This window comes from Mus caroli, unplaced genomic scaffold (assembly GCF_978045245.1).
Source record: "Mus caroli unplaced genomic scaffold, Mus_caroli_1 scaffold_2, whole genome shotgun sequence".
Classification (NCBI taxonomy): Eukaryota; Metazoa; Chordata; class Mammalia; order Rodentia; family Muridae; genus Mus; species Mus caroli.
In genome coordinates, this window is record NW_028227257.1 from 90,958,324 (window position 1) to 90,974,177 (window position 15,854).

The 15,854-nt window shown below is 34.0% G+C and overlaps 1 protein-coding gene across 1 annotated transcript; it reads left to right on the plus strand.

The window, feature by feature from the left end:
• The first annotated feature begins 4,952 nt into the window (after positions 1–4,952).
• On the plus strand, positions 4,953–5,876 carry LOC110288723 (olfactory receptor 4A16-like). Its single transcript, XM_021154995.2, has one exon. It carries the CDS (start codon positions 4,953–4,955, stop codon positions 5,874–5,876), a length of 924 nt encoding a protein of 307 aa, XP_021010654.1.
• Positions 5,877–15,854: the final 9,978 nt, after the last annotated feature.

Genomic DNA, 15,854 nt, shown 5'->3' on the forward strand with positions numbered 1-15,854 from the left:
TGTCAGCTTTTGTCTTCAATAATATAATTTTGACTTTTTTTTAAATTAAGGAGATTATTGTATTTCTTGCCATAGAGGAGAAAGGTAGACAAATATAAGGAGTAGATAAATAAATGCATAAAATAAGAAAAAGTATTTCATGCATGCAAATTTATGTGTTTGTAGCATGGTGCTATTTGCTTAATATATACAGTAAATAGGAATACAGTTCAGGAATAGGCTAATTAATAACAAGGTTAGGATGCGAATTTCATGTGTTTGTATGGTATTAGGAAGTACATTCTTTATTCCAGATCTTCTGTTTTTCTGTTACAAATTTGGGTGTTCAGCAACTCATTTTGGGGGCTTGGAACAAGTTCTGCTTGTATTGCCTGGACCTGAATCGAAAGGCTGTATAAGTTGGATGGAGAATTTTAGGTAGGCAGACTCTTGAGTCTCGTGGTAACCTGAAGTAGGTGGAGATTCCATGGTTCAAAATGTTTTGGGAGCTGTAGGTTCCAAACAAAAGGAAATGGGCCAGGTGTTAGTGGTAGTTTTTGGAAAGCAGCTAGGAATGTTAGGTGTCTTGAATGGAAAGAGGGAGGATGGAGAGAGAAAGGTATTGAAAACTGAAGGACAAAAAAGTCAGAGCAGTTATAAAGACAGTCTCATTCCAAGTACACTTGATTATTTAACAGAAACCTTTAAAGACACAAGGGTCTTAAAAGATGTATTTGAAATTATAAAAGACCTCAACAGTCAGCCCAGACGATTACACCCAGCAAAACTACCATGATTACAAAAAAGACTAAAGGATTTTGTGATCACTGGGCCGGGTGTACACAGAATACTAAAAGCAATACATCAATTTAAAAAACAAAACTTACCTAAATAATCACAGGAAACAAATAAAATGCTAGGATAAAAAAATCAAAGAGATCTGAGAATAAATCCCAGTATAATTTTCTTATAGAAGCATATACAGATCTTGAGATCTTACAGATGTTGTCTGATAAATTGATGTTTTAACTTCATTCTCATAGGCTGAGACAAAAAGTTCCCTGAATAAGACTGAAAGGTAGAGAAATTGGTTAATAAACGAACCATTCTCTACCTTTCAGTGATAATTGGACCCTCAGAAATACGCTCACACCAGATTGCTATTCCAAAATAAATATACACATCTGTGCATCTTTTCACAGTTAGTAATATGAAAGGAGCAATTATGTGTGTATATATATATATATATATATATATATATATATATGGATGTTAGTTTTATCAATTTGCAAGCTAAGTTGAAAATGAACATAAGGTCCTTGTGACCCAGAAGATCTGATTTGTAAATAAATACATGATTACAGTGATATTTGTTCACTGGATCTGATGACATGCATAATTACAAGGATAACAATGTAAACCTAGAAATTGTTCCTGTTTGAAAAGTAACAATTTCTTTCCCATAGAAACAATTATTCAATTAATAATGGCTTGAGATTAAATAATTTAATGAATGGAATAAAATCATGATGACTTCATCTCATAGAGATTCAGAATTCAAACAACTCTACTTCTTCAGAACAAAACTGTGATTGGCTGCTTTTAAATAATTATAATGTCAGATACAACAGCTATTAAAGTTCTAAGTTGTCTTTCTCAGAGCCTCAGTACTTCTTCCTTAGCATCTCTCTCACTGCCAGAGTAAAGTTGTCCTCTGCAATGTGCAGCTTGGAAAGGAGACTGGATTACCTTTCCTCTATAGAATGTTTTACACTTAACTTGCCTTACCTAAATATATTATAATGTGTAACTGTTAGTTACTAATCACCTTATTCTGGATTTTTTGGCATTATGAGTTTCTCATCTCCCTTGGCATTTATCTACATTCTTTCTTTGCAATATCTGAGACTTTATCCTCTGGAGATTATTCAGATAAAGAAAACTATCCAGGAGAGATTTCTCTATTTGCTTTTGCTCCAAGTAATATAACAAACTAATTTGTAATGATTTTAAAGTCTTTTATGTTGCATATCATGATAATGAAAAATTGTCTACACAAAAAAGTGGATGCCCCAGGAGAATTCTGAAAACTCGGCTGTTTTACTGGTATTTAGTCTGTGTGATGTAAAATTTTCTACAAATGTGAATCACTGCTCAAAGAAGTTTGTATAAAGTACAATCTGCCTGGGGTGATAATTTTGAGCTATGGAGTAAGTTTTTTAAGTAGAAGATAATTGAGAAGAATTGTGAGTGAATAAAAGACTAAAGATGACTCTCTCAACTTGTAAGAAAGCTTTATCACAGTTTTGCTGTGAGATTAATCTGGTTTCCTCTTCTTAGATAAAATATTTGATAGTTAAGTTTATAGAATTTATTCTCAATCATATAATCAGGGTCTTTTATGATGATTCACCAAAAGGAGAAAAATTTATATAACTATCATTACTTAATTTCTATTTTGTATGTTGCTGTTCAGTTGTAATATCAAAAATGGGTTTGGGGTGATTTTTTTAACTTATGTAAAAAACTATAATAACTTTACTTTTTGATATTTTCATAGCAAATTTATTTATATACCTTTATATAAGCATTGATATAATTTTTAGGTGTCTTTATATCTATTCACAAGTTCACTTATATGTTTATACTTTACAGCCATCTTTATTATCATAGGTCATGACTTTTCCTTCTAGGTCAAATCCAAGCCCTGAGTTCTTGAAATCATATATTAGGTGGTGCCAGATAAATATTCTTTTTATTTTTTGAAGTACATGTATTATTTTAAAGTTGCAATGTCTTATAAAAGACACACAAATAGGGAAAATAAAAGTGACAAATACAGAAGTTAATTGGAGCATACCTATAGACATTTTGTTTTTAATTTCATAATCTTAGTATTTATTTTCCATATTAGCATATAAAAAGTTCATATGTCATATATGTAACAATGAAGAGAAATTGTTATTTGGTTTTATAGATTATATTTTAAAATGTTTAACAGATAGATATACAATATATTTTTTATACAAATGTACATATTTTGTATGTTATAGTGAAAGGGAAATTATAATTTGTTCTTGAGGCCCAATATATAAATATATATATATATATATATATATATATATATATACATATATATCTTAAAATGATGCCAGACAATGTGTTAGTATATATAAAACTTGTGGTCAGATTATCCCTAATAAACAATAACCTAGATTCATGTATTTTATGTTAAGTTTCTACCATGTTCTTAAACACTGCATTAAATTATTTTTAGAAAAGTCTTAATGGCTAATATTTAAAATACAATTTTCCTATTCTACAGTTTTATAGTATTAGTCTTTGAAAAAATTGTTAATTTAAGGAATCATCTTTGATTATAATATGATAATTATTAAACTGGACATCGGAGATTTGACCCATTGAAATTCAGCACTGATAGTTAATGAGAATCAAGGTATTACATGACAGGGTCATATGCAAGTGTCAGTACTGAACACAATGTTTCAGTCTTAAGTCACTGAGCAGGTGAACTGTTTTCTGTTTTTAGCTTCTACAAATCCAGATCTGAATGAGATTTTGGCCACAATGAGAATGATACACACAGAGGCAGCATCAGGTCTGTCTTCTCAAGAAAACTTTACAACCTCTTTTACTATGAAATGCATTCAAACATCGTCATATCTGCTTGTTTCTAGAAAAAAAAATCAACCCTTCACAGGTAAATAATCTTTGTACCTATTAGTGGTAAAGTGGATAATTTCCTAGAACACACACAATATTAAAAGCATAGTGTTATTTATACCTCAGACTGAAGGCAATAGTTCTTTTGTTAAAATGAATGATGATGACTTATTATTGGTTGTCACAGCTAAATAAATACTCAGAAATTTTTCTAAGAGCTATCACCTTCATGTTAACTAGGCTGCTTTTTACACTTTAAGAGAAGGAGATTCTAAGTGTTCTTCCCTGGTAGAAATGAGGAAGTAGGCCATTGACAAGATTATTGTGTGGTAGAAGTTCATCTTCACAGCAATGGAAAGAAGCTTGGATTAAAAAATGAACCCATATGGCTTCACAGTCCAAGTTATTTACCACTGGACCAGGATTGTCATTTCTTGTGAAGATACTGCTTTCACAGATGTGAATACTGAATTTCTAACAGCAACTTCTACCTCGGAGGATTAAACTTAAAACCAATGATGTGTATTCTTTACCCAATGCTCAGTTTATGTTTTACCATCTATGCCATTTAAGTGCGAGAAAAAGCTAACTGCTGATGATAGAAGAGTTCTGAATTATTTAAATTCAGTAGATTCAAGAATGTGTGACAAGTATTTTAGTTCCAAAGAAGTCTTCTAAAATACTTGAAATAATTGCTATAGACAGAAATGTGACAAGTGCATTTGTAATTATTTGATGTAGTTTCAAATCAAATCTCTTAGGATTTCATGATAGTCCCATGTTGACTGAAAGTCTTATGAGAAGTATAGGTCATCTGCCTAATGTTCAATGAGCTTTGTGATCTTAGAAATAGAGATCATATATTGAGGATATTTTTACCAGAAAAATAGCATAAAATTAATTTAGATATTGAAGTTTGTGATAACTTAGAAATCAGATTCCTGAAAAGTAGAAGGTATCTTTTTGTCATTGCTGACAACTGTGACTGTACAATGTGTTTTAAATACTTCTTTAGTGTGTAAATGACTATAATGCATAAAGCTAATGAAGTCATGAGAAAAGAGCACTACTTGATAAAACCATCATAGGGAAATAAAACATTCAAAGGAAAGTTTTATTTAGTTTCTTGGTGAACAAAAACGTGTTTACTAATTTCACACTAGAGCTTATCACTGTAGAAGACAATGATGAAGATGTTTGCTATGTCATAATAAAATAATGTTCCTAACTCTACCCCAGATTCTGTTCTTAGGAGCTGCCATCTCTAATATAATCCACTGACAGGACTGATGGGAGAGGAAAGTAATATCACAGAATTTATTCTCCTGGGTCTCACTCAGGATCCTGCTGGGAGAAAAATATTGTTTTTCATCTTTTTACTCATCTACATTGTGACCATGGTGGGCAACCTGCTTATTGTGGTGACAGTCATTACCAGCCCCTCCTTGGGTTCTCCAATGTACTTCTTCCTTGCCTCTCTATCACTCTTGGATGCTCTTTTCTCCACTGCCATCTCACCCAAGTTGATTGTGGATTTATTCTGTGATCAAAAGACCATCTCTTTTACAGCTTGCATGAGCCAGCTCTTTATAGAGCATTTATTTGGCGGTGTTGATATTGTTATTCTGGTGGCAATGGCTTATGATCGCTATGTGGCAATCTGTAAGCCACTGCACTATTTGGCCATCATGAATCGAAGGGTTTGCATCACTTTGTTGATAATTGCCTGTACTGGAGGTTTTACACACTCTCTGATTCAAATTGTCTTTGTATACAACCTTCCTTTTTGTGGTCCTAATGTTATTGATCATTTTATTTGTGACATGTCTCCATTATTGGTACTTGCATGCACAGACACCTACTTCATTGGCCTCACTGTTATTGCTAATGGTGGAGCCATGTGTATTGTGATCTTCACCCTCCTCCTAGGCTCCTATGGAATCATCCTAAGATCTCTTAAGACTCATAGTCAGGAAGGGAGGCGCAAAGCCCTCTCCACATGCAGCTCCCACATCTTGGTAGTTATCCTCTTTTTTGTTCCATGTATTTTTATGTATGCCCGACCAGTTTACAACTTTCCCATCGATAAATGTATTACTGTTTTTTATACAATTATCACTCCCATGTTGAATCCTTTAATATATACCTTAAGAAATTCAGAGATGAAAACTTGTATGAAAAAGCTCTGGTGCAAAATTCTACCTGCAGATTAAACTGAAAAGTATCTCTGGTGAAACTACTTTACTTTTTATTTGAATAAAATCAATTAGGAATAATTCTTATGAAGGATTATGACACCATCTACTTATGAATTTATCTAGGGTACATTTATTTTTGCAAATATTTTGAAAATGATTTTTTCCATAGAGATTTCAATCAGTATGACATTATTTCAGTGTTATAAACAAAATGTGTGTGGTCTTGTCCATTGCAAAACAAAACTATGTTCCTCCTGAACATACTTGTTCTGTCTTGAAATTTAAATAGGAGTTATTACAAAAGGATTCATTCTTATAAATTGAGAAATGATAAAACAATATTGGCTGTTTATGTTCACTCAGTCTCTCCTGAACTTTGTAGGATAATAGCTAGGAGACACATTTCTAGGACTAAAAGAAAGGTTTGAGATAGCAACCATTCATTAATCCATCTGAACAGCACAACTATGTAGGTACAATATACACATTGCTGCAAGATGACTCTCATTCCTCGAAGCATAGTTGTGCATCTACAATGTGCACTGGCTCCCTTTCCTCATGTCAATGTCTCTACTCTCCCAGTTCAAGTTTTTGGATTGAAGATTATGCTGCTCCTAGTTTGAACTAATAGTTTAGAAAAAAAAAAAATTAGTGAACAGTTTGTTAGATCACGTGCAGCTGGTGATGAAACCAGATTCTGGTTCTTAAAGGTACACTAAACTTATAAATAACTTTTTGTGATCTTCTTCACTATTTAATATGTTCTATTTCTCCAAATTTTTAAAAAGCCGTTTCTCACATTATCTTTTTCTAAATTAATTTTTTACACTCCATATTTTATTCCCTGTCCGTATCCTCCCTCCAACTGCTCCACATCCCATATCTCCTCTCCAACCCCCTGTCTTCCCATGGATGTCACCACCCCCTCCACCACACCTGATTTCTAAAGTCCCTGGGGTCTCCAGTCCTTTGAGGGTTAGGTGAATCATCTCTGAATGAACACAGACCCAGAAGTCCTCTAATGTATGTGTATTGGGGGCCTCATATCAGCTGGTGTATGCTGTCTGTTTGGTGGTTCAGTGTTTGAGAAATCTCGGGGGTCCAGATTAATTGAGACTGCTGGTCCTCCTACAGGATCACCTTTCTCCTCAGCTTCTTTCAGCCTTCCCTAATTCAACAACAGGGTCAGATGCTTCTGTCCATTGGTTGGGTGCAAACATCTGCATCTGACTCTTTGAGCTGCTTGCTGGGCCTTTCAGAGGGCTGTCATGATAGGTGCCTTAATGATTGTGAATTGACAAGGTATTGTAGAAGCATCATCTTCCCAAATGTGTATTCACCATCAACATTTTACTTATACATTTACAAAATGTACTTTGTGTATTCAATTTTTTTCATATGTGCAAAACATCCCTGAGTTTTATCAGTACATATTTATTCTAGAACAAAAGAGGGGTGGAGATTGTTTTGACTGCAATATGGAACCATCATCTATGGTTTGCAGGAGCTTATTTTCTTGTTTTGCTTTGTATTTTTTAAAATAAATTTTATTGTGTATTTAATGTACTTGTTGTTGTGCTATGTCTCTAGTTGATGAGAAGGCCTGTTATGTGGATAGATTAGCCATCTTATCACCTGGCATATTTAATCTTATTTTTGCTTGGGTTGCAAGGCTAAGGCCAAGGCCAGCTAATGCCTACTCCATTGGAATCTATCAAATGCAGGTCAATTTCATTACCTGTCATCTTATACATCTGATGAAAAGAAAAAGTTTGGAGAGATAATTGTAATGAGATTAATTTCTTTTTATATAAAATTCACTTAAAGGTTTTTGAACAAATTATTTACAATTTCCAGTCTCTCCCACCCCAACACTTTTGGATCTTTCCCATCTTCCTCTCCATCCATAGTCATTTTTCTCTCTTTCTTACTCAAAATGAAAGAAGAAAAAAGAAAATAAAAACAAATAAACAAATACTCACTAGTATGAGTCCTTTTTGCTTTTTCAGCTATCCACATCGTTATTTTACCTACTTTCCTCCCCCAGTATTTACCACTTACCCCCTTCTCTAACAATTCCTCTGTTTCCTGTTTCCCCCTCAGATTACATGTCTACTGCAATTCCCTTTACCCCTTCTCTGTATTTAACTCCCTCCTTCCTCCTAACGAGTACTGCCATTTGCCAATTTCCCTCATCAAATTATTTGTATTCTGTATTCCTTTTTCTATTGCTCTCCAGCATCTGTAGCCTGGCAATGGTCTCTATTTACTATCTTGTTTTCTGTAGTTACTATAGTCTATTTACTCATGAATGAAAAATTGGAGGTTAGTACCTCCAATGAGAAAGAACATACAAGTTTTGTCTTTCTAGATCTGAATTACATCACTCAATAAGATCTTTTCTAGTTCTGGGTATTCACATGCAAAGTTTGTAATTTTATTTTTCTTTACTGCTGAGTAGAATTCAATAGTGTACTTGTGTGGCATTTTTATCATCCATTCATCAGTTGTAGGACATTAAGGTTGCTTCCATTTCCTAGTTATTGTGACTAAAGAAGCAATGACATAGCTTAACAAGTGGTGATTAGAATGTCCTTTGATATGCTAAGGAGTGGTATAGCTGGGTCATGTGGCAGATTTAATTTTTGCGTTTTGAGAGTTCTTCACACTAATTTCCATAGTAGCTATACTAGTTTGCAATCCACCAACAGTGAACAACAGTTCTGTTTTTCCAGTATCCCCTCCCAGTTTGTTGTCTCCTTTTCCATTGACCTTGGTCATTCTGACCTTGGTCATTCATAAAATCTCAAAGTAGTTTTGATTTGCATTTCCTACTACTAGGGTTGATGAACAATTTTTGTGATATTTCTTAGCCATTGTTTTTCTTGTTGATCACTCTCTATTCAGGTCTTAGGCCCATTTTGTTTTTTAATATGTTCTATCCCTCTCCCCCTCCCCCTCCCTCTCCCCCTCCCCCTCCCCCTCTGGTCTTTCTTATTTGATTTTTTTGTGTTTAGTGTTCTTTGTATATCCTGGATATTAAGCCTCTGTCAAATATAAAGCTAGCAAACATTATCTTCCATTCTGTGGGATTTTTTTTTGTCACCTGAATGATTGCTTCTTTTGTTGTGAAGAAGCTTGTTGGTTTCATAAAGTCCCATTTGTCAATTATTGGACTTAATTCATGGACAAATGAAGCTCTATTCACAAGTCCTTTCATATTTGTCTATCATTTAGAGTATTGCACAGATTTTCTTCTAGCACTTTCAGTGTTTCAAGTTTCATGTTTAGGTATTTGATCCATTTGTAGGGTTTTTTTGTTTGTTTGTTTGTTTTTTGTACATGGTGATAAACACAAGACTAAGTTCACCTTTTGTTCTACAGATGGGCATCCACTATTTTCAGCACCATCTGTTAAAGATGAGTCCTTTTACCATGGTATATATTTGTTGCCTTTGTCAGATATTAAATGGATAAAAATGATGTATCTTGTATTTGGTCTTAAATCTTACTCCATTGGTATGCAGGAATATTTTTGTGCTAATGCCATATTGTTTTTGTTGCCATGGTTTTGTAATGTATTTTGAGATCTGGAATTTTAATAAACACAACATCGTGTGTTTGCTTTTTATTATTTGTTTGACTGAGGTTTGTCTTTTGCTAACTGGAGTGTGGTTCCATATGAATTTTTGAATTGTGGTATTTTTTTCTATTTCTGAGGAGAATGAGATGAAGATTTTTTACTATTATTGCATTGACCACTATAAATAGATATTAGTAGAATGGTCATTTTCACTGTAGTAATTCCAACACCCTATGGACATTTGATGTGTTTCCATTTTGTAATGTCTTTTCCTATTCATTTTTTCCTAAGTTTGAAGTTTTAATTATAGATGATATTTATTCCCTTGGTTAGGGTTATGTATAGATACTTAATTTTCTTTGATGTCATTGTGCATTAGATTGTACCAACAGTACTTTTCTCTGTATTTTGGTGGAGGTGTATGGAAAAACATTTGATTTTTGCATGTTGTTCTGTATCCTGCCACACTGTTGAGATTTTCATCATTTCTAGATGTTCACTAGTACAATTTTTGGGATCTCTAATGTATAATAGGATATCATCTACAAATAGGGATGTTTGACTTCTTTCTTCCCTACTTGCATCTCTTTAAGTTTCTTCCCTTGCCTTCTCCTCAAACTAATAATTTGATCACAATATTGAGAATGAGAGGGGATAGTGGACATTCCTGTTTCCTTTCCTATCTCAGTGGGATTGTATCAAACTTTTCTCCATTTAGGGTGATGTTGGCTGTGAGTTTCTCCTACCTAGTTTTTATTGTTTTGAGAAATGTGCCTTCTAGCTCTACATTCTCTAGGACTTTTAGTCATGAAGGCATTTTCGATTTTGTCAAAGGTTTTTTCAGCATCTGTTTAGGTGATCATGTAATTGTCTCTAAGTCACTTTATGTAATTTATTGCATATATTACCTATGTATGTTGAACCTTCCTGCATTTCAGGCATGAAGGAAAATTGATTATAGTGAGCAATATGTTTGACATATGCCTGTATTTTGATTATAAGTATTTTATTGAGTAATTTTAGTCAATGATTATCATTGATATTGTCCTGTAGTTTTCTGTCTTTCATTTTTTATGTTTTATTCCCCTGGTTTAGAAAATAATGTGATTCCTGATTTATGGAAGAAATTTGAGAGGGTTCTCTCCTCCTCCTCCTCCTTCTCCTCCTCCTCTTCCTCCTCCTCCTCTTCTTCTTCCTCCTCCTCCTCCTCCTCTTGCATTATTTAATAGTTTAAGAAGGAGTGACTGACTGCAGTTCTTTGAATGTCTTGTCAAAATTTTGTTAATTAATCTGATACTGGACCAACCCTCTCTTTCTTTCTTTCTTTCTTTCTTTCTTTCTTTCTTTCTTTCTTTCTTTCTTTCTTTCTTTCTTTCTTTCTTTCTCTTTCTTGTGGAAGGTTTTTTATTTATATTTCAATGTCCTCATTTCTTATGGGTCTGTTTAGGTTGCTGATTTCTTCTTTATTCTTGGTGGTTTGGCTAATCTAGAAATTCATTTCTTTTAGGTTTTTCAGCTTCATGATATTTAGGATTTAAAAATATTACTTTATAATATTCTTGTAATGTTTTTTACATGTTTCTGATTCTGCTAACTTAGGTCCTCTTTTTCTTTCCTTCTTTTGTTTTGTTGAGCAAAGGTTTGCATTGTTTTTTTATCTTCTTAATGAACTCCCTGCTGAATTAGGTGTTGCCATTTTCTTGTTGTTGTCTTTTGTTTTTTGGCACCATTTTATCAATTTTTGTGCTGATTTTTATTATTTCTTACCATCAACTAGATTTGGTTTAATTTTTTTCTTATTTTTCTAAATATTGAATTATATAATTAAGCCACTTATTTGTGGACTTTTTTGATTTTTTAATGTAGGCACATAGCGTCATGATTTGCCTTGTTGGTTTGTTTTCTGTGTTTTCCAGAGATTCTGTTGTGTTTTATTTTTCTTTGATTTTAAGAAATTTTTTTATCTCTATCTTGATTTCTTTGACTCATTATTAAGTAGTAAGCTGTTGAGTCTTCATAAGATTTCATATTTACTGGAGATTTTCACACTGTCAAGGTTTAAGTGAGATAGGATGCAGTGGTTTTAGTCTTTTTGAATTTGCAAAGATTTGTTTTTGTCTCCTGGGACATGGTCTACTTTAGAAAAACTCCCTTTGCTGCTGAACAGAATGTGCTTCCCTTCTAGTTTGTGTAGAACATTCTGTAGTTATCTGTTAAATCCATTTGATACATGTTATCAATGAATTCTGGTATTCTTTTTTATTTGTTTGTCTACTGGAGAAAATGTGATATTGATGTCACCTGGTATTAATTTATTAATGTTAATCTGTCTCTTTAATTCTGGTAGTATTTTTTATGAAATTGCGTTTTTCTGAGTTTGGTGAATATGTACTTAGGATAGTCATGTTTTCTTGTTAACTGTTCCTGTCTTAGTTGTGAAGAGATGGCATGATTATGGCAACTCTTCTAAAGAAAAATATTCAATTTGGGCTGACTTACAGTTTTAAAGGTGTAAATGAATATTCTCATTGGCAGAAAGTATGAGGCATACAGGCAGACATGGTGCTGTAGAAGTTGCCGAGAGTTCTATACCTGGATTGGCATGATTGGAAGTGAACTGAACCACCAGACATAGCTTGAGTTTCTGAGACCATAAAGCCCACCCTCTAGGGACACACTTCTTCCAGCAAAATAATACCTTCTCCAACAAGGCCACACTTGCTAATAGTGCCATTTATATTGGAACAAGCATTCAAACACATGAGTCTATGGGTACCATTCCTTTCAAACCGCCACAGTTCCTTTGAGTAGACTGAAGTATCTCTTTTTTCTCCTTTGATTAGTTTTAGCTTCAAGTCTACTTTGTCAAATATTAGGATATTGATGCCTGCTTGCTTTCTGGTTCCCTGTGACTAGATTACTTTTGTTTATCTCTTTATTCTAAGGTGGTTCCCATGTTTAAACTGATATGTGTTTTTCATAGGCAGCAGATAGATACATTTTGTTTCCTAATCAATTCACTCATTCTATGCTACTTGCCTGGAGAATTGAAGCTATTGATGTATAAAAGTTATTGAAATGTGTGTGCTAGTCAGTTATTGTGTTGTTGATTTTTGGTGTTGTTCTAAAATGTCAGATAAACTTTAGAATTGAATTATATTAATTATTTGTAAATATGCCATCTTTATTTGGTTCCACCAAACAGTCTCTGATGCAACAGCTTGACATATATTTATTTATGAATGCTAGGCTTTACAGCTTAGGCTTGTTCCTAATTAGCTTGTATAATTTTATTAATACATTTATTCTAATATAAGTTCTGCCACGTGGCCCATTATCTCTCCTTCATTCCTTGTACCCATTCCTTCCTCTTGGTCTGGATGACAAAAAAAATTCTTGCTCTTGATTCTTTCCCAGAGATCTTATCTCTGTTACCTTTCCTCTTCTGCCCCAATTTAGGCTGTCATATATTCATTAGATAAGTCAGAAGGTGATGAAGAAGAATATTTACAAAACACTGAGATAGGTAGTGCTTCATAAAACTGGCAGCACCAAAGTCCAGACAGTACTCAACACTCTACTGATGCAAAAATCAACATTTGAAATAATATAAAGACAACTTCTACATAATACACAAGAGGATTTTCCCAACATTTTCCTCTCTTTTTTCAATAAAAACTATTGCTCCAGTATCAACTATAAACTATATATATTATAAACTATATATAATAAAAACAATTACAAGAACTATTAGGTAAGAATTACAGCTAAAATATCATTTGTACTTAGCTAACTTATAGCAAGTATTCCACTCTCTATCCTACATTGATGAGTCCAAAGTTCAGTAACTAAATCACTTTCTATCAAAACTTGCATTTATCAACCTAAAAACATCTTTTAAACTGTAAAACAGTTTCTAAAATCTTAAGCAACTTAGGCTTAATGTGAGGCTATAAGTATCTAGCCTTCAACCCTATCACAGAGATAAGAAGGATAAATATAATCTAAGTAAACGGTGTACAGAGTAACCAACTTCAAAAACTATAGAAATGACAGAGACTTTTGACTGCCTGGACATTTATCCAAGATGAATACAAGCCTACAGGCCCAGAATATCTGACAGATTTATTATGAAGCAACAATTAAGAAGGATTGATTTATCTTGTCTTGGCAAAGTTCAGCCGTCAGGTTCCCAGAGTCTTGCTTGTTCACAGTTTAGACAGCATGTGATCAACAAGCAAGACAAGGACACTCTTCTTCCCAGTGGTTAGCTGTGTCACATATGAAACAAACTGCATATGGAGGTTCTTTGATGCCCACAATCTTCTTTGAAGTATACTGTGAGTGCTGACAGGAGCAAATGTGTCTCACAGTCATGAAAAGCCTTATGTTATTAATACATATTCTGTAGGTCTCTGAAGTATTTGAAGACTATCTATCTATCTATCTATCTATCTATCTATCTATCTATCTATCTATCTATCTAAAACATATCTGAATAGGTAAACCTTGCTTGTTTCTAACTACTTCCTTTCTGAATAACTTTGAAAACATCTACAGGAAGCTAAATAAAGCTTATTTCTGTGAATAACTAAACTAGTACCTAATATAGCAGTAAGTTTGATTGACTGACTACTAACCTGCCTTTCTCAATTATTTTATACATTTTGTAATAGTAGTTTTCAAGGATGAAAACTTTACATTATATTTTTAAATGATGTGTATGAATACAAAACCTTACACAAGAATTGAAATATATATAGCTGTTGGGGCCAGCCTGCGGCTCTCATGTCTGGGTTCGAGCCTGGGATGCATCTTGGAACTGAAAGAAAAGAGGGAATCTAGGCAGGTAAACAGAGAAATGGAGTCAAGACTGTATTCTGATTAATACTCAACTTTAATGTTGGCAAACATGCTTTATAAAGAAGAGGGGAGGCCCATTCCCAGTCACACAAAGTTCCTTTGAAGTTGTCAGATCAGCCTTTTAGTAGGAACCCTCAAAAATCACAGTAGCTAACTCTGGAAGATCTCAGAGAACCAGTTAGGCCTCAGGCAGGTAGCAGGTAGTGGCACATCAAAGGAGAGTGATGAGAAGCAGCACAGCAGGTGGCTCTGCCTAAGTGGTGGATGGTCACAGCCAGCCTTGCTAGGCTGGAAGGAGGTAACCTGTATGCCCATAACAAAAACAACCTTAAATTTCTATCAATATTCAAATTCCATACCAATGTAAAAACACTTGGCTTGTTGTTGCTCCCTTCAATAATCTATACTTTTATCCTATCATTCCTACACCTCTTTTGCATCCCTCCCCACTATATCCTAACACTATACAGAGAGAAAGAAAGATAGAGAAAAAAAGAAAGAGAGGAAAAAAATCGCTGAATCTAATTTATTTTCTTTCCACCCTGACCAAGACCCTTAACAACTTGTGACCAACCCTCCTAAACAATGACAAACATCCATTACCCATTAAAGACCAAAAATCACCCTCCCCAACTCCTCGAAATGAGGCCATTGTGCTCTTAAAGATTACCTGTGTCTGGTGGTAATGGCATTCTTTGTGGGCATAAAGACAATTGGGATATTGAGCAAGTCTTAGGAAAGCTATGGGTATTATTTGCTTTCCAGTCTGTGTATTGGGAAAGTGCAGGGCTTCACTGAAGTCCTGGTTGGAAGAGTCTGTGAGGACGGACCATCTTAGCTAGTTGCTTTGGAGTTGTTCTGAATGTAGAGTTTTGAGGAAACAGCTATTGAAGCACTCTGTGATGTTGGATCACCTGTGCTACTTGTCTCAACTTCATTGTTGTCTGGTCCTTTTGCTCTGAAAATACATAAATTTTTAAAAGTAATATGCATATCTGCTTAACACATGTATGGGATGTATAGTTGGGCAAGATCAGCTATGAATGATTCTCTGATCTTTGTTTGAGCAATAAGGATATCCAACATTATATGTGCATTTGAACTGCATATCTAAACTGTATTGTAGATCTCCATCCATTCCATATGAAAGATTTTCATATAATAATAAGTTCTGTGGACTCTGTAGTCCACAAGATTTACTGGCTACACATAGAACTTCATGTCTTAACTAGTCTCAGACCTGTTCCCATGTATAGTGATCAGTATGTATGCTACCTGTTTTGTTATTCTTTGTCTTCCTTCATGTCTGTAGCCAAAATTTTAAGGAAGCTCTTCCCCATCAAATTTAATATAGATTAATTTTGAAGGAATCACAGCTTTTTGTTTCTTGTTGAAACGAAGACCTGACATTTCACCTAGCACAATGCAATTCCTGATTTCCATTCTGAAGTTAATACATTCTTAAAATATCTAGGCTGGTTTAATTCAGTAGCCATTTCTAAAACTCTAAAATACAGTGTTTTCAACAGCTATGCTACTTTATTTCA

Bases quoted from the DNA above. Each gene is read 5' to 3' on its own strand.
- LOC110288723 (XM_021154995.2), top strand. From the start codon at position 4,953: ATGGGAGAGGAAAGTAATATCACAGAATTTATTCTCCTGGGTCTCACT.